We start from the raw sequence: 23,638 nt of genomic DNA on the forward strand, positions 1-23,638 counted from the left end.
GCAAGGCACTCTGTGTAGGATTACTATCATATTCCATTTCCTCCTTCCCCAGATCCTGCACTCTTTCTGAACCTTCATACCCTGCTTCTGACTTTCCATCCCCTTTTCATCTCTTTAATTTCCTCTTGTCTGCCTCTAACTGAACGTCTCTCTTCCTCCCTTCCCAGCCCTTTCTCTTTCCACATGTGAGGAAACACTTTTCCCACAAAACCTCAAATACATTCACGCACACACAAATTCATTTCCTAGAGTCACTCAGTTAAAGCAGAATTACTGCTTAGTTAAACCATCATTGGATTGTGTCCTCATACACCGCCGTTACGCACTCACGCACAGCTCCCGAACCCAGATCCAACCAGAGACCACACCCTGCTTTAGGTCTCAAGCCCTCCCACACGCGCTCGCGACAGCCGGGGTCAGAGAGCGCGAGCCTATTGGACTTTTTTGGGGGCCTGTTTTTGAGGAGGGGGCTTCGAGTAAAGGTTCCTGCTGTGTGTAGCGTTTGGAGGCAGTGTTCTTTCTCTAACACGTCTATGTCCTTCTTTTCTGGAAACTTCACACAAATTTGCTTCCTGTACGTCCCAAACTCGGTGAGTAAACTTAAAATTGGTTATTTTTGGTTCACTGAAACGTTGAGCAAACTTTTGCGTGCAATTCTCAGTTTATTCAGATATGAAGTTGAGTTTTTCAGTTTTTGTGAGAGAAACTTGCGCCCTAAACTTAGTAATCCATCTATTTTTGGAAAGGTTTATTGACATGTTTAGACTCTTGAAAAGTCCCTTTTCAAGAGTCGCATTTCGCCCGCGGTTATTTTTGCTAAGCTCGTAACTGAGGCGCTCAAGATGAAAGGGGCGTTGTCAGTATGTGTGTGTGTCTTTTAGGGAAACGTAGCCCAAAGTGAATGAATGTTTGGTGCGTTGGGAAGGAAGAGAAAGCTTTTCTTTTTTTTTTTCTTAAGTTGATGCAGGAAATTTGCAGGTTCCCCAGCAACTCAAAGTGGCAGACGTTTCGCCTTTTTAGATTAGTTTAATCAAAAATAGCTGATTTTCAAACTTTCTATGTTTATTCTTATGACACATTGAAAACATTGTTTTGTCCAAAGTGTCCACAATTGGAATGATCAGTAACGCAATCAGCAAATATAAACTACAGTAAAATACTTGCAAGATACATCAAGATACAATAACTCTTAATAAAACACGATGACGCACAATAAAATAAATATGATTTTATTTAATTCAGTATTTTAGGGGCTTGTTAAGTACGATGCCAGTTTAACTCCGATGGTTAATGCCCTTCTCATGACTAGTGACTAGTGAAATTATCACTAGCATAAATAAGTTATATAAAAGACCCATATATAATGGAGTTGCTTTTGCAATGTATCCTAATGCATAACAGTGTACGTCTTTCACTTTGTATGTGGCAGTCCATCACTTATTGGAGTCTCCCGTTACTTAGGGCGCCCTCTTGTGGTTAAAACTACCAATATGTATTTTAAACGGGGGACACTTATTTAGCCTGGATCAGTAAAGATAGTCTCTGTAAAGCTAAATGTTGCTTTAATGTTTTATGTTGTTGACATAAAGCAAGATGAAATTCTCATACAATAACATTGACTAAATTTAGCATGATTTACACAAATCTAATCACGTTTTTGCTACTAATCACAGACTACCCCATCTAACAAGCAGAGGAGTAACTGATGGGGTAGCTGCAGTGAACTGCAGGTAAAAAAGATGGGTGGGACGTCCTTCATGTCTCCTTTCCACTGAGCTGTACATCAACTTTATGGTTAGGGAAGTGTTGTGCCACCCAGTAGAAATGAGTAGTTAGTTTTTTCGTTTTTATTTTTTATGACTGGAAATATTCCAAACTGGCGACTTTGTCATTTTTGTGACACTGAAAGGTGTAAGAGCCTTTCGGCCAGTTGGCCTGCAGTGCAGAGCAACAGGTGGGAGACAAAACTCTGGACCCTCTGAAACTTTCTCCGGTATATCATTAGACAGACTTTAAAGTGAACTAATGGACTGATTAAAAATCGGATTGATTCAAAACCATTTACCTTCTGATTTCTCACTGTCCTGACTTGTACCTTAATTTAAGTTTGGTTGCAGATACGTGCAGATATTTAGGAAATTTCAGTTTGCACCTCAGCAACTTATGTAGAAAAAAAGATTGCTAAATTTAGACCTGTTAATGATGTGCAGTTAGATGTGCAGTTTGATACTGACACTGAACAGTGTTGGTTTACCTAAAGATTGAGTAGTTTACAAGAAGCTGCTCAAACTTTCCTTAGATGGAAGAATAACTCAAGCAACCAATGAACATTACCTCAAAATCCAGAAAAAAGCACTTTACCCAACAGTTTAATTGCATTTGCATCTTATTAAATTAAGTGTTCAGTCCCAGTTCTGTGGGTCATACTTGTTTTTTCTTAAACACTTTCTCCTAAGCTTCTGAATCAGACAGCTTCAAAATATGAGTCCAGTTCATTGTACTGTAACTGGTGCTCCTAGTGATCCCAACTTATGTGAGACAATTTAAAGCTTCACCCGTGTAGTTATGGACAGATCTCCCACCTGTCCCTTTATCATCGTAACCCATAAAACAAGACATGGCATATTCCTTCCATCTCTGAATAATCGTTCTCAACAAGATTCTTACTCTCAAAGGCGTCCATTGTGGTGGGAGGTGTTGGCATGTGAGTGCATCTCATAAGAGAAAGGTGTGAATTTGACAAATGGGACATTAAACACCCAGGTATGTAGAAGGTTGAATCCTGGGCTGACAGATATGTAGCCTCTGAACAAGTGTAGAGCATTTTGGGGAAGAAGAAAGGCAGACAACGGGGGGATAATAAACAGGTGGAGATGCAGATGAAAGTAGAGTTCTTCTTTCTGTCTCACTATGCCATGTGGAAGTTATTACTCAAGTCTGTCACATGAGGAATGCAGGGGAAAAAGACACAGGCACATAAAAGTCTTGTTGGCAATCGACATGAGGGAATTCCTGTGTCAGAGGGAGGTCTAAGCAGAGGAGGAAAACATCTGTGTGTATTTATGTGTGTGGATTGTTTTTAGGCACCTTTGCAGCCATCAAGACTGTAACAGCTACATTACTCTAGTATTTACAGATATACGCCATGCAAAATATTTTAGCGCTTTAAAAAAACTGTGTTTTATTTATGTGCGTATACAGATTCATCGCATTAGGTAAACCAACACTTTTTAATCTATATTGTTGTATAAATTAAAAAAAGAGCATTGGCTGTACTTGTCTTTTAAAGTGACACTGCTGATTCTTAATCAGCTGTTAATCTGCATGCTAGCTGTTTGTGGTGGTGGCTTTTGCATGCATGGTGCCATAGCCCAGTGACTCCTGCTGCTGCCCTCCAACAAATTAAAATGCAGGAACGTGTTTGAGGTTCTGGGGTGGGATAAAATATGGTGCATTGTCATTTACATCCCCGTTGAAATGCCACCCTGAGCAACTGCCTGTATGGCTTATATCAAAAATTGACACTGATTGTTAGTATTTACATACAACTCATTTCATTGTAATGTATTAGTAAAAAAAAAAAGCTTTGATTAAATTTCCTTAATTTTGTAATAAGAAATAATTAATAATATGAAAAGAGGGAGAACACTTTAGAGTAATAATCAATCTTGTTTGGGTTGGTTGGTTCTTAAAAATTCTCTATTAATACTTCATCAGCTGAAGTATTAATTGATTATACTTTTTGATTTTTTTAAACTTCATCCAGTACTGTCTGGAAGCTGGAGCCTAAAGGTTAAACATCTTCTTTACTGTTTATTGTATGAACATTAAACATTAAAGGTCAAGAAGTAAAACAGTTGTCCTTACTGAAAATAAACGAGGAGTGGAGTGAGGTTGCAGTTGAGGCTACATCCAGAAAAAGAAAATAAATGGAAGGCCAAAGTGCTTTTCCCATCGGTCTATTGCACATTAAGACTTCTTAAAAAGTGGTAAAATACCATTAAAGATTGTACATCTAGAGGCATTACAGGCATTTCATACCACTAAGTTGTCACATATTTTATTTATATAAGTAATCTCAATCGTCTAAGACTAATAACTACTGAGTAATAGTATTCTAAGAGAGAACAACACTCTTCACCATCTTATGAAGATTTTATAAAATTAAACATGGAGACTCTTTTTTCTACATTAATAGTACTAATAAAGTCTGGATATGTACGACAAGGCAAGTATGAAAATAATGACTTTCTATGTCTGGATACATGTGTAAAAAAATAAAAATGAATTTGGACAAATATTTTGATATTTGGACTTCATACATTTACAATAAACTTTTGTAATCACACATCATATATGAAGCACTGACGTGCTAGAACCTAGAGTTGTGAAATCTGCAATTCCTAAACAAGTTGAAAGAAGGTTCTTCACTTAACTAAGCCTGTATTTTAATATGACACAATCAAGTTGACATATTACGGAAAATTTGGTCTAGAAATTGGGCCTATCCTGTGGTCACATCCTCTGGATGGACTGTTAAATCTTTGTCCAGAGAAAAGTAAGTGTTTTACCATCTGTCATGCAGTTCAGAAAACCTTTTCCTCTTTTTAGAGGAAAAGGTCCAAGCACTTACATGCCTCTTCTTCTCCGATAGTGGACTATTCCACGTAAAAGTGTTTGAAATTACACGCATTAAACCGCTTTTATCTATAACTCTGCAGCTCTGTGTGTGTATATGCTTTCTTGCGTGCTTTTGTGTGTACTTCCAAACTAATCCGTATTAGCTTGTCAGAGATGGGAAGTGCCTTTTATATTTTATCTAACAATCAATGCACCATGGCTGCTGATGCTATAAAAATGTACTGATGAAGATGAAAAATTGCACAAGTTATGTCTGAGAAAAAAACCGTTGAAATTGTAACCTTAATCTGAGGAAATATTTTTCAGTTTTAATAATGTTTCCACTTTAGCTGTGTAATAGCCATTGCACTCTTCATTGTGGATTCTAACATTTAGAATCAGCTCTGTGTGGCATAAAGGTGAAACACTATGGAGCAGATGCTCGTTTCTAAAAGAAGCTTCTGGAGCCGACTTGGAGTAACTGAGATTGATCAGTTTTACCTACGACTTGACAGCTCAGTTATAGTCCCAGTGAGTGCAGATAACAAAGTCAGCCCAGCAGGTAACTAACAAAGCACCTTAATTATCCCAGAAACTTGTGTTTAACAGAAATGTGGTTCAGCACAGCCCACAGATTATAGCATACCGTCACATTCTTGCGGTCGCCGCTCGCTGCCTTGCTCTTTTGGACGTTGTAGTAGTTGCTGACCGTAACGCTGGTACTGTGTATGTTATGGCCTGCAGAGCTCTGAAGATTGTCACGTTTCTACCCGTAATAACAATTCTGCAATTATTGTCGAGAAAATTGTTAAATATGCTACTTTTATGCCTTAACTGCAAAGGCAAAAAAAGAAAACAAAAAAACATGAGTGACCGATTCTTGAGCCAGTGAATGAATGGGCATTTCCTTTCAAGTAGCCTCATGTTTGTTTCCTGACTTTTTCCTTAATAATAATAATAATAATAATAATAATAATAATAATAATAATAATAATAATAATAATAAAAATAATAATAATAATATAACAGCCATTCATGATGGATTCTGTAACTGATTACTTCCGACACAATTGTGTCAGTTTTAATGTGTTGCAATGTTCAGACTAAATGTATTTTTATAACACATTAATTGCATTTACTTCAGTAAAGCATGCTGTCAAATCTCATTTAGCAAAAGAACTCACCCCGTTGATAGACGTGAACATGTTAGTTGTGCTTAACAAGTCTGACATTTTAAAATTGTAATCACAGTTAAGTAATCAACTACGGTTCTCTGTTTATGAGTTATTTTCCTTTTCTACACATATAAATGTGTTATTTTTTTCTAGCTGGAGAGTAGTAGTCTCTAGTGTATCTCTGCTGAACTGCATTTTATGAAGTATTACTTTAAGGTATAGTCCTTAAAGTAATACAAATATCCTTTTTTAAAAAAACAAACAAAAAAAACCCCCTTTATGTTAAGTTGACCTAAACGTTTGAAAACCACAAACATTGAATATAAAGCAAGAAAGTTCAAAAGAATAACTTGAATGTATTTAAGGCTATATGCAAAACAATCATGGTGGGTTTTTAAAAAAAATAATTTTAAAAAAGTTAAAAGAGAAATATATATTTTGGATCTTTTTATGCCTCAGTCACTCATTTACATGGCAGGAGTGAGAGAAACACAGAGGAAGGACAGAGACAGGAAGAGTGGGACACTGGGAGAGACGGGGGAGTGAGACTCAGCAGCCCAGTTAAGTCTGTGGCTTTGTGTTTTATGAAAGGAGTAAAAAAAAAAAAAAAAAAGGACTTTAAAAGTCAGCATTTTCCACCAGGCAAGAGAATCAGCCGACATGCTCACACACACACACACACACACACCCACACGCAAACTTGTACTCAAATACTGAGTCCCCCAGCCTCCTATTATAAGGCTGAGTGGAGAGGAGGAATGGCTGCATGTGTGCCTGCTTCTAGTTGCATGTGTTAGCGCGTTCAGTTGGTGGTTGAAGTTTATCTGTCTCTGTGGTTCTTTATTTTTGGCTCCAAAAAGTCGGAGTTTCCAAACATCACAGACAGCGAACACTATCTCATCCAGTACAAGATTAGCTCCGGAATCGTGCTCAAGTTAAAGTGACTTCCATTATAATTTATAAGAATTATAAACACTGACTTCCTTTAAATCGCAACTAAAAACCCACTTGTTTAGAGTTGTATTTGAAACGTAATCAATCACAAAATGTTTGACGGAGCCTGACTTAATGTTCTGTTTTGATTGTTGATTCTGTGTTGCATTGTGCTTTTGTGTTTGATTTGATGTAAAGCACTTTGAAATGCCTTGCTGCTGAAATGTGCTATACAAATAAAATTTGATTGATTGATTGATAATTTATGTTTGTCCTTTTCTTATTTCAGCTGCATAACTTTATTGGCTACATGTAGAGTGGGTTTTGTAATTCAAAAGCTCTTTAGATAAGATGTTATTCCACTTTTGTAACCCCCCTCTCCGATGTCGTGCCCCCCCAACATTTTATTACAGGGAACAGACTAGCCTGCAGAATTCAGCACACATGAATCAAATGAATGGCTCTTCAACAGGCCAGGTATTTCAGCCATTAGATTAAAGTGCATTGGATTAGGAATCCATTTAAAGTTGCACTCCGGTGGCTCGTTAACACTGGGGTTGGAGACCTGTGATGTAAAACATGGAGGACAGTGGCAATTCAGGATTAACATTGTACATTTCAGCCCAAAGTAATTCATTTTGAATTAATGATCAAAATATATATATATATAAAATTGCTCAGCATCACCATGACACTAGAAAATGGGAGGTCGGACATTTGTTTTTGTGTCATACAAATAGGACTTGGCATTTAAAGTTCACATTCTTAACATTTACATAATCATGCCAAGTCACTGACAGGCTTTGATGTCCACTCCACTCCATGTTGGTTATGCTGTTGAATCATCCAAACTCCGTCTTTTTCGTTTGTTTATTTTGGTTCTTGGTAAACCAAAAATGTGTGTGTGTTTACACTTGTAATGTCCTTCTCCCTACCCTCCAGTGGAAATCGTTTTCTTCCCTTCCTGCCTCCTCTCTTTCCCTCCTCTGTTCCCTGACAATGACATAGCTGTTACAGATGCAACTGTGTTTGTGTAAAAGCTTTCCACCAAAGAATTGCCCTGCTGGTTAGTTAAGCCTTGGATGCCAGTGGTGGATGTAGTGATTTAGTTTGTTCTTGTCCGATTCGTGTGACGCCATCAGGCTTTTAAGGAAATTAGGCACAAACGCCTAATTTTCCACAAACTACCACCAGAAGGTGGTAGTTTGTGAATTAGGACAGTTGCCCAGGCAGCATTAGAAACGGGCAGGGAGGCAAGCAAGCTCAAGATAAAACTAAAACTTATCTCTCAGTTGCATTTTGTGTAGCTTTTATACCCGTGCTGCCAATTGGGAGTCGTCACCTTTTACTTGCTGCTGCTGGAAAGAAAGACGATTTTACGTGCTTTGTGCCGAAGTGGAATGCATTTTATCCTGGCCCAGAATTGAATGTTTTCCTCTTTACTTAATTGGTTTGGGGACATTAGAAGGAGGGGAAACTGCTATTCATGAAAGAACTGGAACATCTGGCTCCAGGCAAAGGAAACAAGATAAAGAATTAAGTGAATAAAATGTAGAACTTTGTAGCCTTCTGTTGAACTGAATTATGCCCATATGAAAACACACATATAAAACAGCCAAAGCTGTTGATTCCCCCCAACTCAAAGTGGGAGGTCCTATTCCACGCCACATCCCACAGCCACATGCACGACTGGCACACAAAAACGACGGCTGGCTTCCTGTTGGCGGAGAGCTGTTGTTTTTATTGTAGCTCTATTTTGGCAGACGAGACTAATTCCACTACTGTCTGGCTCTGTGTTTTTGAGTGTGTGTCTGAGTTTCACACATGTGCCTTTAATTTTGTTTGAGTCTCTGCCTGCACAGCTTCCAAGTGTTATTAGGAGGCTGTTCCTGAAGTCAGGTTGGGTAAACTTGTCCGGCATAATCGCCGCATTGACAGAGTTTGATGTGTGACACAATACACAGAAGACAGTTCTGTCGTTATATTTATGAAGCCATGTAATGTTTTTAATCCACCTATACGCTAGAAGGAATACTACAAAATTGGCCAAAGTTAGTGAGTATACTTGTCCAAAATAGGAACTGTCCAGTCAGGATGGTCACTGGACAGGAAAGACTGGATGAAATATTATTCCCAACAGATATGAACATAAACAGCTCATCTGCATATCTCAGCTCCTTTCAGGAGCTTCATTTATAAAGTCACTTGTCTGGCACAAATAATACAACAGAAATGACAGATCTCTTATTTGGTTACATAATCAGCTCATGACCAATATATGCAGTGAATCTCAGCATTGTTCATACCATAATCAGATTTAGTTAATACTCTGCACAGTAATCTTAGGAAAAGATGATCTAATTAGCATTACAGCAATCAAAGCCTTCCTATAATTGCTGACCAGCTTTTTGCCTCGCAACAAACTTTATTCTGTCCTCATATAACTAGAGACGGCTCCTGTCACTCTGACACTTTCTGTGACGTGTAACACAGGAATTATAGGAACAGGACTGCTTCAGTTTTGAAACCAAAACTTTTTAAGTCCTTGGTACAACTTGGCCTGTGTCAATGCTCAACACTGGACTTCTAAAAGGTGTTCAGATCAGTATCACTTAGAGACTATAAGTATTCAAGTAGAGATGCACTGATAAATTGGCCGCGATTGGTTTAATTTTGGGAGATCGGCCAATGCTTACATGTGAAGATAATATTATCCACCGAGTTTTTCTGCTCTGCCATCAGAGAGGGTGGACTGACAGATCCACCCACCAGGTCATGTCTGCACATTTGTAGACAGCGTTTCAGTAAGTCAGGCCTCTTATAAATCTCACAAAAAACTGTAGTCTGTACTTACATGTTCAGTAAAAGCATGTGAACCTCTTCTTGCTCCAAAGATGTCTTGCAAATAATTTATTTTCTGACTCCACTGTTTTCTTCAAGGCAACTTCTTCTTTTAAATTGACTGGTGTAACTTGGCCGAACAATCACACAAAATGAGGTTGTCTGTGTGTCACTATGGCATGAAATATGCTGCTGGGATAAAAGTCCAGAGCATGGCATGAATAAAGGAAGAGCCAAAAGGCCTGTTCAATTTAAGTCTGTTTAAAGAGACTCTCTGTCCTTTGTAATTCACATTGTTTCATTTTAGATTGATCATCGTGCTTAAAAACAAATTAGAGTTTCAGTTAATGCATAATTTCAGATTTAGATGTAATAAAAACGCATCATTAGAGTTAGGATAGCAGACATTGATAAACACTGAACATTTGACTTGGAATAAGTTTTTATTCCTATCATAGAAATAGGGAGCCATCTGATCTGATCAGTTCAAATAATCAAGCAATAAAATTTTAGAGGTGTAGTCAGTAAAATAACCACACACTTTCTGCCAGGTGCGTGCTCTTCTCATGTCCTGGTTTTAAATGAATACCCTGTAAGCTATTCCATGATTTATTACACAACAACCACAAACTTTGATGTATTTCATCAAGGTTTTAGTGTAATAGAGTAGTTGATAAATGGGGAATAAATCATACAACATTTTCAAAGTTTCTAACAAATACAATCACAACATTCTGTAGGCACTTTTTGTCTTTGCTCTTCTACCCCAAATAAAATTCAGTCCAGCTAGTCTCCTCAAACATCTCACTGACCACTGTCCGAGTCATCATCTGAAAATGGAAAGATATAATGGTCAAAATAAACTGGAAGATCACTCATCAGAGAAGCACCCAAGAGGCAAATGGTAACTCTAGCTCCTTTGGGAGAATCTGGACAACTAGTTTTGCGTTCCACGAATCTAACCTTTTATTTGAAAATGGCACCAAGAAAGCCACTGCTGAAAGAAAGCTATAAGGAGTCTCGTTTAAAGTTTACCACAAGCAATGTAGGGGACACAGAAAATGTGGAAAAGACAATATGTAACTTTTATGTAAGAGTAACACCTGTGGAGGGTTCACAAACATATGAAGTTTAATGGTTGCACTGTGACAAGTTGTATTAATACTACAGTACTATAATATATTATAAGAACAATAATAAGATAGTTTAAGCTTCAGTACAGCTATAGCTTCTTGCATGATGGATTAAAGGGAAATAAAAGTAGGGAATTTATATCTAAATAACTGATGACACGTGTGTTACGTTGATTTCTAGAGCCAAATGCTGTGGTCTTTTACTTTTGTCATAATGACACAGATACTGAGGGGACTCTTCAAGGAACAAACGGAAGAATAATCTGTGATCTGAAACAACACGTTGTCTGCACTTCATTTACAATTTGTTGATTCAATTTGACTGAGTTTAAGAGTTGTTCTGCATATACATTTCATACCGTTCTCCACCGGAGTACAGAATTGTGTATCTAGAGTTTTTGCTTCTGTCAACAAGTCATTGTCTGAATTAAAGCCTTGAAATAAACACTCCCACTCTGCAGATGTATATACTAACAAGCTCAGCATCTCAGACAGAGGCTCAGAGGCAGACACAACACAAACATTTCTCTGTAATTCCTAGGGAGACTTTGAGACGACAATTATTTCTTTTTTGTTTTAGTGCCACAGCATTTTTCTCAGAAGTTTGCAAAAGCTGAATGTTGAGAATTGGGTCCAGATGTGTTGAAAGCTATGCACATTAATGCTACTTTCTTCACCTCTCATTTAGTTTAAAGTTAGCACACATTAAAAGACATAATGGTTGAATTTATTCTTATCTAAATTCCTTTCAGGAGTTTCTCACGAATTTTTGTGAAAGTGGCCTACAGTGAGAATCTATATTTCACAGTTATTCTTCATATAACTGCAAAAATGAATCTTTGTTTTCACTTCTGACAGATTTTGATCCAGTCTTCACCCTCATCCAGCAGTCCAGCCTGTGTGCCCTAAAGCACAAGCATTCAGAATCAGCCCTACCTGAAGCATCAACATACATCTTACAGTTTCCAGCCAGTGAAGAACCAACCAGCTCCTGCAACAACCTATAGGCCTTCCAGCTGCAAACCAAAGAGACGGACACTGTGCACTAGAGCGTCAGACTAACAGGGGAGCCATGTTGATCATCTTAGCCTTCATCATCCTCTTTCACCTGACTTCAGCCATCTTGCTGTTTGTTGCTACAATTCACAATGTAAGCACAGTCTAATGATCTATATATGCCTTCCACATGCAGCGTTTCAAGATATGCTTTTTAATCTTGTCAACCTATCCCTCCCTGATAAAGGCGTGGTGGGTGGTGTCACGTACCGGTCGTGAAGTAATCTATGCCGACTTGTGGTACTCCTGTAACAGCACCTGCTACCCCGTGGAGAACAGTCACTCTACCGAAGCTGGTAATATGAAATACTGCCTCTGTGTTCCTAACACATTTGAGCTGTTTGCATTTAAAGCTCATTTTCACTTTTTTCTCCCGCCTCAGCCTATCTACAGGCAGTTCAGGCTACGATTATCCTGGCAACCATTTTGTGCTGCGTCAGCTTCTTTGTCTTCATGCTTCAGCTGTTCAGCATCAAACAGGGAGAGAGATTCATTTTCACAGCTATTATCCAGTTGCTTGCCTGTAAGTAGAATACACGTGCTATCCCTTTACCAATGTGACGTTGTCGACTGCAGTTTGCTACCACCGTTGGGTGTTGCTGCCACATAAAACCAGAAGTGGAATAAGATCCACTTCTTGCCACTAAATGAAATCTAGTACAGTCAGTAAACATGCATGTTAAATTTATAGAATAAAATCCACTTGTGTGAAATGTATTATTTAGTATTCAGTGTGAATACCTTATCAATGCACATGCAGTTGTGCAAAATGTTAAGATGTATAGAATAATTCTGGAAAAAAGGAACATTTGCTGTTAATCTTAAATAAAAAGTAACACGATGTGTTATTAGTTACTTAAAAACGCAATCTGAGTGCTACTTAACACCTCAAAACTACATACTTGATTTTCCTGCAGTAAATTTGTACGCTCATAAATGCATCGTGAACATTCACCCCTGCTAGCTGACTTGTAACTTTTACTTTTTGTCTCTTCCTTCCAGCTCTATGTGTGATGATCTCTGCGTCCATCTACACAGCTGAGAATGAGAACTTCCATGCAGTCAGTCTCAAACGTGGCTCCTACGGTTCCTCTTACATCGTGGCGTGGGTTAGCTTTCCCATGACTCTCATCAGCGGCCTTATGTACCTGGTGCTCAGGAAACGTAAATAGATGTGACAGGCAAGCAACAACTTGGATAGGATCTTTGGATGTTCATGCACAACAACAATGGGGCATTTTCACATTTTCTCTCCATCAGGTTTTTAGTATTTACATCTGGAACTTAAATCCCTGCCAGCAGCTTTTGCTAACACATTGTTTTCTTTATTTGCTCTTTTGTCAACCAATTCCAGCAATTTTCACAAAAAGAAAAGTGTCAAAATTTCTTTGACTTTGATGAAAGGGTTTACCAAAGGGCCCATATTTTCAGTAAATTGCAACCTTTTTGTGTACATATTTGAAGTGTATGTTTAATTCAGTTTAGGTTTTAGCAGTAGAAATAAATAATATATATTACTCAAAGCATAAAAGAAGTGTAGTGAAGTCGTAGCGAAGGTGTCACGTGTAGGATTTTGACGCTTGGTTTGTATTCTTTTAATGCTAATTTGTGATTTCTTAAAGAAAGATGGACCAGTGATGTAATGTGTTATTTGGGATTAAAATTGAACGAAACAGACAAACTTGAAATATGAATGAAGATTTTCTTTGTTACTGACTTTTGTCATAGCTTCTCTGAAAAGCTATTTGTTGTTATAAACCACTGTTTGTCATGTATTTTTAAATACTGAAGATGTTTGAAGTAAGAAACGTTTGTCGGTTCTTCCCCTCTGGTCAAGCTATTTCCCTTTCAGAACAATATATTTCATTTATGCTTATTAACCGATACATGTATCAAGCTTGGGCTTGAGGTTTATGTTTGAACATTTAAAGCAAGCAATTTGAAGTTTCTTGAAAATGTTCAAATTGGCCGTCAGTGATTCATTGTGCTAATTTGTAATAGAAAAACTGGTTGGAGTTTAAGCCACGTAATCTAGGGAAGACTAAAATAAAGAGGACTGGGAGAATGGACATGCAAATGATTATGCTCTGCTGTCTCTAGCTGATACTTGAAAATGGATGGAACAATATGTTGTAGGGCAAGAATGTGAATTCATTTTGTTTCATTTCTACAGATTTGTTAAAATTGCAGCAAATCTCAACACTGAACAAAATTTGTTGTTCTTTTTTTTTCCCATCTAAAAATCGTGAATCTTAATCAGATGTCTTACTGGTACAAAATTTGACCTGTCTTTGTCATAAATTGTCTCTCATTAGAACCACCATAAAAACACACAATTTCTTTCACCAGAAAAAGCTTTTTGAAGTATTAACTTACGTTCCCTGAGCATTTCATATTGTTGTATTTAACTTTTTAAGAGCTTATGTTAAACACAATTGTCAGTGTATAGAGTTTTCTGTTTCCTGTACATGTGTAGTGCTGCAGAGCACGGTTTGCTGTTTTTATTCTGGTTTGTTTGTCATCTGGTTGTTTTTGACCTCAGTTGCAACATCTCTCTGTTGGACATTATGTTGTGTTTTTAATGCATCACATAAAACTCTACTGACACCCAGTGGACAGTTTGGGAACTGCAACATTGTTTTTAAGGACACAGATATTTGCCCTTTCATCTTTTGAATACAAATTTTAATAAATGTTAATATTAATTCATATTACGTATTGATATGTTTATTGTTCTCTGCTTTCCTGTTTTTGGTTTGAACACCTGACCTACATTAAAACTACAAGCAAAAGTGGCAAAATGGAAGCAGGATTACAATTTTTCATTAGGCAATAAGATTTGATGTAAAGCACTTTGAAATGTCTTGCTGCTGAAATGTGCTATACAAATAAAATTTGATTGATTGATTGATTGAAAAAAATCTGAATAAACAATGATCACATGTTGGGTTCCTTAAGGGTCTGGTCTTGGGCTTATTTTATGCTTTATCTGTAAACTTAGTAGTGTAACCGCATCTCTTACCATACCCTATGCTGATGACAAATTTCTATAGTTCATAATTGTTAAAAATAATTGTTTGATCCTGTATTCCTTTATTTGTACTTTTTTTGTGAGGTGACCTTAAGTTTTAGAAAAGCACCCTCAAATAATAAAATGCTTTTTTATGTTTCACAGAGTCAGATTCTCCTACAGTTACAGTAATTATTGTGTCCATGACAACATTGAGTGGAATTTCCTCCAGTCCTATTTGAAAAAAGAAGTCTAAATGAGACAATGCAGACTATCCCAGAATCCCAGGTGCACTTGTGCATTAAATCGAAAGTAATAGTGACCAAACAAAGACTGTTTATACTCAACCAGTTACTACTACTAATAAAAACCCACTAGATTTTCAGAAGAGGACATAAAAAAAAGGTTCATATGTTTTTCAGATGTTTGTGTCAGTAGCTTAGATTCAGGGAAGCCGTCTGAGGTTCTGTATTTTGTGGAATCCATTGGATTTCATCTAGAGAATCACACTTGATTGCCAGTAATATATTTTAAATCTATTTTCCTTGTCATAAAGAAAATGTTTCTTCCGTAGTCTTGCAAAATTGAATGTTTCTCTTTATTTAAAAATCTTAAGTTTCATTTAGCTGTACTGAGGAAAAATCGTCTTTTGACTTCCTGTCGGTGCAGACTCCAGGCCAGCAGGTGGCGTCCACACATTGTGCGGTTGATATGCTAGCGGCCGTTGAACGTAAATAGAATAAGAAGAAAACCCGGAAAAAAATCGAAGACGAAGATCAGAGGTGTTGTTGAGGTATCGTTACTGTTAGTAAACGATTTGACTAATCATTTTAATGTTTTTTAAAAACAGGTGCTAAAGGTAGAACGAGCAACTTTGAAGCTGTCGTACTTTTCTTAAAACATCTTCCCCATCGTATCGGAAATGTATGCATAGAGGGAAACGCACATCAGCATGTTGTCAGTTAAAACTGTTGCTCTCTAATGTTATTTTGTGCCATCATCATCTAACACGTACAAGCTTGAAGCATCATTATTTTACTCATATTGAGAGTCTAAAAGGTTTACATTGAAGTGATTCGACTGTAAGTGAATATGTTTCTTATGCTTCAAAAAGTTTCTTTAAGGACGTGTGTGAAAAGCTAGGCTATGTTGTTCCTTCTCCATCTGTCAAGTCCCCATGTACTACCTGACTTAGATTGTCTGTCTTATTGAATCTTAAAGCCTGGCTTTATCGTTGATGCTGCTCCTTGATGAAAGATTGGAAATATTTTAATGGCGAATCATGTAGTCATCAGAACAACAACAAAAACAAGAACTCAAAACGTCTGAGATATATCAGTGTTGTGATTGTAAATAAATTTCAGTTTTTGAATTGAATCACACTGGGCTGCACCGTGGCACTGTTGCCATGCAGCGAGAAAGTCCAGGGTTCAAATCCCGGCCCGGGGTCTTTATGTATGAAATTTCCCTGTTCTCTCTCTGTTCTTGCACGGCTTCTCTCCTGGTACTCTGGCTTCCTCCTACAGTCCAAACACATGCCTGTTAAGTTGATTGGTTGCCCTGCGATTGATGGACTGGCGACCTGTCTAGGGTCGCCAGTCAGGGTGCAACCCGCCTCTCGCCTATTGATGGGCTGGAGATAGGCACCAGCATTTGTTGTGACCTCACTAAGGATATTGGAGACATACTACTTTACTGAGATGCCCCTCTACGCTTTGTGCCTGATGTTATGGGCTTCTGTTTCCACAGTACACCAGAGACTTAACCCAGCATGTCATCCACACCAAATCAAAGCCCAGCTTTCACTTGCTCTAACGAACCTGTAGGTCTGTCAGCTAAACGTAAAAGAATGAAGCATTTCTCCAAAAAGCAGTTGAACAGCTTACGGAGAGACTGTCGAATAAACATTGGTGAGGCTTTTCAAAGTTGGCGCGACCTCAAAGATTCACGTGGATTCAGGTCTCATGCAGAGGTGGCCTTGCATCTTCTTAATGAGTAAGTTCTCTGTGTGAAAAGCTTCCTTAGCTGTAGTGCAAACTTCACTCAAAGCATTGTAGCTTGCATTGTGATGTGCATACATACCATTCTAGCTTGCACTTTTGCAGAGTTTGTCTCTTTTGCTTTCTTTGTCTCTATTGATGTCTGTGCATCTCCATTTCTGGGCCATAGAGAGAGCTTTGACTGTACCGCTCTGCTTGGATAGAAAATGTATCAAAGAAAAGTGGTGTTGCTTCTTTATAAGAGCTTTTTCTCTTTCACTTACCAAAGTAATGGTTTCCTGGGAGTTGTTGAACCTCTTCTCATTGAAGAGATGTTTGGGTCAGTCTTGGTCACGAGAGCTTTACTAGTGTATTTCTGAGTGGAGTGCAGCTTTGCTGCTGATGTGACACTTTGTTTCTTAGAGTATTGTCAACAATTGTTGCCATGCTAACGTTCACTCTTCTTATGACTAAAAGATGAATGAAAGGATACAATTTTCTTTCTATATTAGTAGAAGACATTTGAAGGAACGTATTTTATTTATATTTGTTTATTAAAGTTTTTTTTACTGACTTCCTCTTGTTCAGGTTGGTGACAGACATTTACTTCCAGCGTTACAGGCAGGAAGTAAAGAGGTCTGGTCATGTGACCTTTCACACTAGATACATGAAATTGATATTGCTTAGAGTAGACCCGCTATTATTTTATTTTAAAACTTCAATTAGTTGCCAAAAGTCAAAACAATTCTTTTAGAGCTTCTGGAAGTTAGAAAAAAAATGTCTGGCACCAATTGTTGCCGGTGGGATTAAATGGGCGAAGAACCAAATCTAGTTAAAAAGTTTAGTAGAAATCTTATGTTTATTAAGAACAGACCTCAAGTGCAAGATGGGACTAGGGAGGGATCCTTGGGGAATGACATGTCTAAGTGAAAGACAGACGAATTGAACTTTTTATGTTGCACTGCAGTCTGAAAAAGGGTTTGAAAGCATTTCTCTTTTTTTTAATCAACCTGCTCTTAATTCCTCTACTCTTTGTCAGTTCTTCAATGTTGTATGTTGCTCATGTTGCTTTCTGGTATTTGACTTTCTCTCACAGTGGTTGTCTGCTCCACTATGACGCAATAATTCTCGCCTTATAGTTTTTGTTGGTAAATACAGATAAAAGCAAACTTTGCTAATCTCTAATTGTTTTTATTTGCTTTTTGTTTCCTTGAGCAGAACAGAGACGTTTCCTCCCGTGTCTGGACCTGCTGAAGGCGGCGATATGAGGCTAAAGCTCTCCCAATCAGAAGTAAGAAAATACCTGATATTTTGAGGTTAATATTAATTCAAGAATGCAATTAATAATAAAAAAGCTTAAGCCAAAGCTTTGAGCTATGAGTGCAATTGATTCCTTTGGACATATCTTTCTAGACATTGCACGTGCACGATATTTGAAAATATCCAAATGCAAATGCAATGAATTTGTACTCTTAATGACATTCTGTGTTTCTACAGGCGCAAGTTCTGATTGAGCAGGAGGTCCATAAAGCCGTGGCAAATAAAGAAAGGCAGATTGAGAGTATCATACAACACATTCAAGACACAAACGATGAAGCCAGCTTCGAAACGTCCATTCAGAGACTAGAGGTGGGGGGAAACGTTTTGTGTTTTCGTTGTACACATCTGTACCGTCAGCAGTCAGGCCAGAGAGAAAGTTAGACATCTGGAAGGATGCTTTTCAGATGAACGAGTCTAAAACTATTTGGACACAAGAACGGAGAACATGCGCGGCATAAACAAAGTACAGCATTCCAGGACAATAACCTCTTACCTGCAGACGGTGGACGTATCGTGGCTTGATTATGCAGCAGGATGATACAGTGTATCGGAGGGTGTTAAAGTAAATGAGACATGAGGTTGATGTGGTGGCGCAGGGCAAAGCATGACCCATAAATTGAGGCCATAATCCTCGTGGTAGTAATCACAGGTTCGATTCCCGGCCTCGCAACATTTGCCGCATGTCTTCCCCCTTTCTCATTGCCCTCTTTCCTGTGTAATTACTTTCAAATAAAGGCCACTAGAGCCAACAAATCATTTTAAAAAAATGAATAAATAAATGAGACATTTGCAAAAAAAAAAGAGCTGTTTTTACTGAACGCTTTTTTCCTTCTTAATTAGAGTCGAATCGATGCCATAGCGAGGAGAGCGGAGGTGGCTCTCTTCCACTTAGCAAGTATTCAGAAACAGGTTGGTACAATTTCATAGTCTCCTCTGCTTACGGGTAACTTTTATCTTGACCTCAATATTTTAACAATAATGCCAATATATCCCAAATTTGAATCTTAATTTTCAACATCCTTGTAGAGTTCTGCGTCCTCCACTGCTAACACTGACATCCTCGGGTAGGTTCAGCTCGTTTTATTCTTCATCAGTAAAGACCCTGAGTTTGTGTGTGACTTCTTTTCATAGAATAAAGGTGGAAATAATGAGGTTTGTTGTGAACTTTGTAGGAACGGCCCAGAGCCTGACCCTCTGGAAGCCTCGTCACAGAGTAAGAGCTCATTCAGCAAAATTGCTTTGGCACCCAAATTCCCATTGCATTTGTTTTTATTTTTGTGTGCTTGTTTCCTTTTAACCACAGTAGACTCTATCAGAGCAAACTGTGAAGCGAAAAGTGGGGAGCTTCTCAAAATGATGGTAAATATAGAGCAATTTATCCCTTATTAGTAAATCAGTCTGTTTAGTCTTGAACTGTCTAATGCACAGTTTCCAAGAAGGATAAGTGCATCAGCTCAGATTTGCTTGACAAAATCTGCACATTGGGGTAGAATTAAAATATTTTGCAAACAGCTAAACAGCTTTAAGTGAATTCATATCTTGAAACACACATGCAGCATTTACTGACAGTCTCAGAAGGAAAAATGTTTCCTAAAACTCATCTTTGATTGTGACGTCTTCTATTCATAAAACAAATACACATATTTTTCTCAATAGATACTAAAAAAAATACACCAATACCCATATTTACTGTAAAACTTAATTCCTCTCTTTACTCAGATTATTATAGTTTCATATTAAAATTAGTTTGATTACACACTGTAAAATATATAATTGCCAGAATTTTACTGATTTTATATGATAAAATTAGAGATGTAAATTCCCATAAATTAGAGACTCTTTTTTTTTCCCTTTTTTGACAGCGCAGGCAGCAAATAGTTAGATATCATTTTGTCAAATATTTGCTGTTTGACTCATAATAAAGCAGCTTTTCATTGGTTTGGTTTGTTAAGGACACAACAAGAAACGCTCTGAAGAATATTCGTGCTGACAATGAGGGTAAGTTCCTGTCACAGCAGCAAATATTTTAGTCTGAAAGGTAAAAATTGATTTCTTGTATTTGGTTTATTCAATAAAATATGGCTTATGTGCATTTGTAACTATTCAAAAATATCTACAAATATGAAATAATGTTTATTAATTCAAATCTTTTCATCTTGCGTTCTGCCTCTTCTGATTTGTGCGAAGTGTTGACCACTGCCTTGGCGGACTTAGAGGACCCTCCTCCTGTTCTGACGCCTCGGTGTTCTCCTGTTTCTAAGGTAAAATGATGTTTTTGCTTGTTTAAACATACTGATTTGGGTATATTTATTTTTTAACCATTTAATTCCTTGAGATTCATTTCAATAAACAGTGTAGGCTTTGTGTTGTCAGAGGTGACGCATTATGAGTTAATCTCTTAGTTTATAATGCATGATTATAAAATGTTTGTGTACAAACAATTTTATGCAGCAGATCAGAGTGTGGCTAAACTATCCAGAAGCTGAAACAATTTCTTTTTAAGTATAACATGAAAATACCCACTGACGTCTAAGTAGATATATTTTCCTTCATAGGAAAGAAAAATGGGACAAAAAAATCAGTGGTCAAGCAATGAAGGTAAGTTGCTCTGCAGATATTTGACTACACCAGATAAATCAATTCGTATGACTGCATATTTATGTTGTGTGATTCTCTCACAAATCCACACATACTCCATGGCACTGATTTGATATATCACAACAAGTCCCAACTTTTACAGTTTATCCGTTTTTCTTTTACACCAGCGTCTTGTATTTGTGACAGATTAGCTGGACTACAGTGTGAAAGAAATATTAAACAACAGGCACACAGTAGATCCTCCTGTCCTGAGTCACATACACAGTGGCTTTCAAAAGTATTCACACCCCTTTATTCATATGTTGTCACATTAAGCCATGAACATAAATACGTCTCATTTGAATTTAATTTGAAAGAGCAACACAAAGTGAATTAGAAGGAAAATTACACAATTCAAAGCTTTTGTTTTACAAATAAAAAACTGAAAAGTGCCGTGTGCAAAAGTTTTCCAATTTATTAAATTCAATTGAATCAATCTGCATTGGAATAGAAACTGAGTTGTTTATTGTTATTCCCTCCTGTTTATCTGTTTATCTGGGCAGATTTATGTGAGAGGCCGCCGTGTCTTAGTCCCTGTGTCTCTTCAGAGCATAAGGTAGGATTGGAGTCTGCTTACTTGTTAACATTTACTTTCTTTATATGCAGTTTTTTTTTTTTAACACTTAGACTTCTTTATTCTAAAATTGAAAGAAGATAAAATTTTACCACCCATTGCTATTGTTCTTATGTCACCCTGTTGGTTTTTCTGGATGCACTGACGGTCAACTTGAATGATTTTGCAGAATGACAAGCGAGTGCATGCAAATGGAAAAAAAGAATAATTTGGATGATTTAACTTTGAACAGAAAGGAACTCTCAATTGAAACCCTTCCTAAGTTCCCGCAGGGTGAAAATAGAAGGGATGTCCGTATCTCTTTAATACTTAAGTAACACAGGAATTGGAAGCATCTTGCTGACACTGTAAATGTCAATGCAACTGAGAATCAACCACACATTTTCCATAAGATTTTATTTTGCTTTTGTTTTTTTCTGTTTGTCAAATTCAGACGATTGCCAGTATGAAAACAGAGGCAACAGGTTCCCGGAAAGAAGACCGCGATAACGAGAATCAAGACTATTTCGATGAGCCCATGGCTAAACGGTTAAAAAAGGAAGCTTCCTCTCCTCGCCACAGTAGGAGTCTCGCACCCAATGATTTGGAGGGCATGGAGTCGATGAACAATGCGGAGGTATTTCAGATGCTCCACAGATGGAAGACAAAGATCTTTTTGCAACTCTCATCACATCTCTTTGACCCCCCCCCCCCCTCCCTCCAATAGGATATGCTCGTCTTTCCGCCATTTCCCAACATGCCCTTCCCAGCCGTCCTGAAGAAGGAAGCAGCTTTGTACAAGATGCCTCCGAAAGTAGACGTGAATCTGGCCTTCATCAGGAACCCGACTCGAGTCTCCGTCCTCTGGAACGTGGAGGACAAAGACCCCAATTTGCCACCGATGGAAAGCTACACGTAAGAGACTGAAACAAAATAACCCTGTTGTGAGGAGGGAGGTAGTTGCTATTGTTAAAATGTATTGAAAATATTGTGAAGGAGAGGAGTTTAATGCCGCACGTTTCCTCTCTCTCTGTCCCCCTGCTGCAGCATCCTGCTGACGATGGAGACCTCCAAAGGGAGCAACATCTTCCTCAAGTGGGACACTTACGATAAACTGCAGGCCAAGACTCTGCCCATGTGCGCTCTGATCAATAAGTTCAAGCGTGGGCACAAGCTGTGTGCTGTTGTGGTGGGCAAAGACATATTTGGTCGCTACGGACCCTATAGTAAAGTTGTTACGGCGATCCTACCGGACTAATTCAGAAGAGTACGCAGGCAGGAAACCTAAAAGCTTTCATTTATTCCTCTGATTGTTCAGAATGTGTCTTATTGTTGTTCTTATGCAGGCAGAACTATTTGTGAGTAAAACGATATGCACTGAAATGCCCATAAAATGAATTAGCAAACATTTTAGCTTTAGAAAGATGTCTCTTAAAAGTTTTAGTCAGGTTCTAGTCTGTAAAATAATTGCAGGCAATGAAGATTTTAACAAAATGTTAGCTTTTGTTTATTTGCAAATAAAGTTCAATTTTACATGTTACTTTTCATCAGCGGTTACATTTTTTCCATTGTGAAGTCAAAGCAATTTAACATATTTTAACATAAATTTTGTTGAATAAAATCCTTGTTACATTTTACCTGGAGAATTTACTGCCGTTTTTTTTTTTTTCTTTTAATCTGATGAATGCTAAATGTCATTTGTAGCACAACACCAGCGAGTTCCTTTCTGTGTGTTTAAAAGGTCAGCCTGTTCATTTCCTTGTTTTAAACCAATTAGAACGTTTGCATTTCGGTTTTCTACACTAATGTCATTGTGTCAGCAACAGCCTCTGCTTTGTTTGCTCATGTTTGAGTGTCGGGCTTCGGCCACTGCTGAATCCAAAAGATGACATCTCCAAAAAACATGATTGGCAATTAAATGAAGGGTTTGCTTTCTTCCTTTTTGAATTGAATTAATAGAGTCTGATGTACATGTTTTCCCTTCTTATACTTCCCAAGTGGTTTACGAGAAATTCTAGCCAGGCTTTCAACAGTTTGCCATAAGAGGAAAGCAAAGTTATCATGTACTAGTTTGTATACACAGTGGTACATGATAACTTTGTGAGCAATTATAAAGAAATAGAAAGTGTTGGGCCTGAGTGTCTCGTAGTGTGAAATGTTTTTCCCAAAAACTAAAAATCTGAACGATAAAACAGTACCTGTTTGGTTAAATTCTTCTTATTTTGATATATGAGAGACATATAAGATCTCCAGCTAGCAACACGACTAGTAGCAGCTCTGTGTTTGCTGGTAAAAAGAAAAAACAGAGCTTCTTTGAATACAAGGAAGTGTGTGGTCTGTTTGTTACTATGCAATAGCCAGCCCCGCCCTCTCCTCACAAA

The 23,638-nt window shown here is 37.7% G+C and overlaps 2 protein-coding genes across 4 annotated transcripts; both read left to right on the top strand.

Annotated features, from left to right (window-relative positions):
- Positions 1-293: 293 nt before the first annotated feature.
- emp2 (epithelial membrane protein 2) lies at positions 294-14,934 on the top strand. Its single transcript, XM_044100837.1, has 5 exons — positions 294-590; positions 11,561-11,852; positions 11,946-12,054; positions 12,141-12,281; positions 12,761-14,934. The coding sequence occupies exons 2-5, from the start codon at positions 11,775-11,777 to the stop codon at positions 12,928-12,930; spliced, it is 498 nt and encodes a 165-aa protein (XP_043956772.1). The 5' UTR covers positions 294-590; positions 11,561-11,774; the 3' UTR covers positions 12,931-14,934.
- Positions 14,935-15,459: 525 nt separating this feature from the next.
- atf7ip2 (activating transcription factor 7 interacting protein 2) lies at positions 15,460-22,894 on the top strand. Of its 3 annotated transcripts, XM_044100838.1 has the most exons (15): positions 15,475-15,561; positions 16,518-16,763; positions 17,966-18,038; positions 18,245-18,376; positions 18,908-18,976; positions 19,094-19,131; positions 19,240-19,280; positions 19,371-19,426; positions 20,020-20,065; positions 20,255-20,328; positions 20,623-20,665; positions 21,208-21,260; positions 21,712-21,894; positions 21,985-22,172; positions 22,305-22,894. In XM_044100838.1, the coding sequence occupies exons 2-15, from the start codon at positions 16,540-16,542 to the stop codon at positions 22,513-22,515; spliced, it is 1,431 nt and encodes a 476-aa protein (XP_043956773.1). In that variant the 5' UTR covers positions 15,475-15,561; positions 16,518-16,539; the 3' UTR covers positions 22,516-22,894. The 3 variants fall into 3 exon arrangements, with proteins under 3 accessions (XP_043956775.1, XP_043956773.1, XP_043956774.1); XM_044100840.1 differs by lacking the exon at positions 16,518-16,763 and having other exon boundaries at positions 15,460-15,561; XM_044100839.1 differs by having other exon boundaries at positions 15,517-16,763.
- The last annotated feature ends 744 nt before the right edge of the window (positions 22,895-23,638 follow it).

Source organism: Gambusia affinis, linkage group LG19, assembly GCF_019740435.1.
Source record: "Gambusia affinis linkage group LG19, SWU_Gaff_1.0, whole genome shotgun sequence".
In the NCBI taxonomy this organism is placed as follows: Eukaryota; Metazoa; Chordata; class Actinopteri; order Cyprinodontiformes; family Poeciliidae; genus Gambusia; species Gambusia affinis.

Bases quoted from the DNA above. Each gene is read 5' to 3' on its own strand.
- atf7ip2 (XM_044100838.1), top strand. From the start codon at position 16,540: ATGTCATCCACACCAAATCAAAGCCCAGCTTTCACTTGCTCTAACGAA. The intron at 18,039-18,244 runs GTAAGAAAATAC...GTGTTTCTACAG, and splicing joins TAAAGCTCTCCCAATCAGAA to GCGCAAGTTCTGATTGAGCA. The intron at 22,173-22,304 runs GTAAGAGACTGA...CCCCTGCTGCAG, and splicing joins CCACCGATGGAAAGCTACAC to CATCCTGCTGACGATGGAGA.
- emp2 (XM_044100837.1), top strand. From the start codon at position 11,775: ATGTTGATCATCTTAGCCTTCATCATCCTCTTTCACCTGACTTCAGCC. The intron at 11,853-11,945 runs GTAAGCACAGTC...TCCCTGATAAAG, and splicing joins TTGTTGCTACAATTCACAAT to GCGTGGTGGGTGGTGTCACG. The intron at 12,282-12,760 runs GTAAGTAGAATA...TCTTCCTTCCAG, and splicing joins TATTATCCAGTTGCTTGCCT to CTCTATGTGTGATGATCTCT.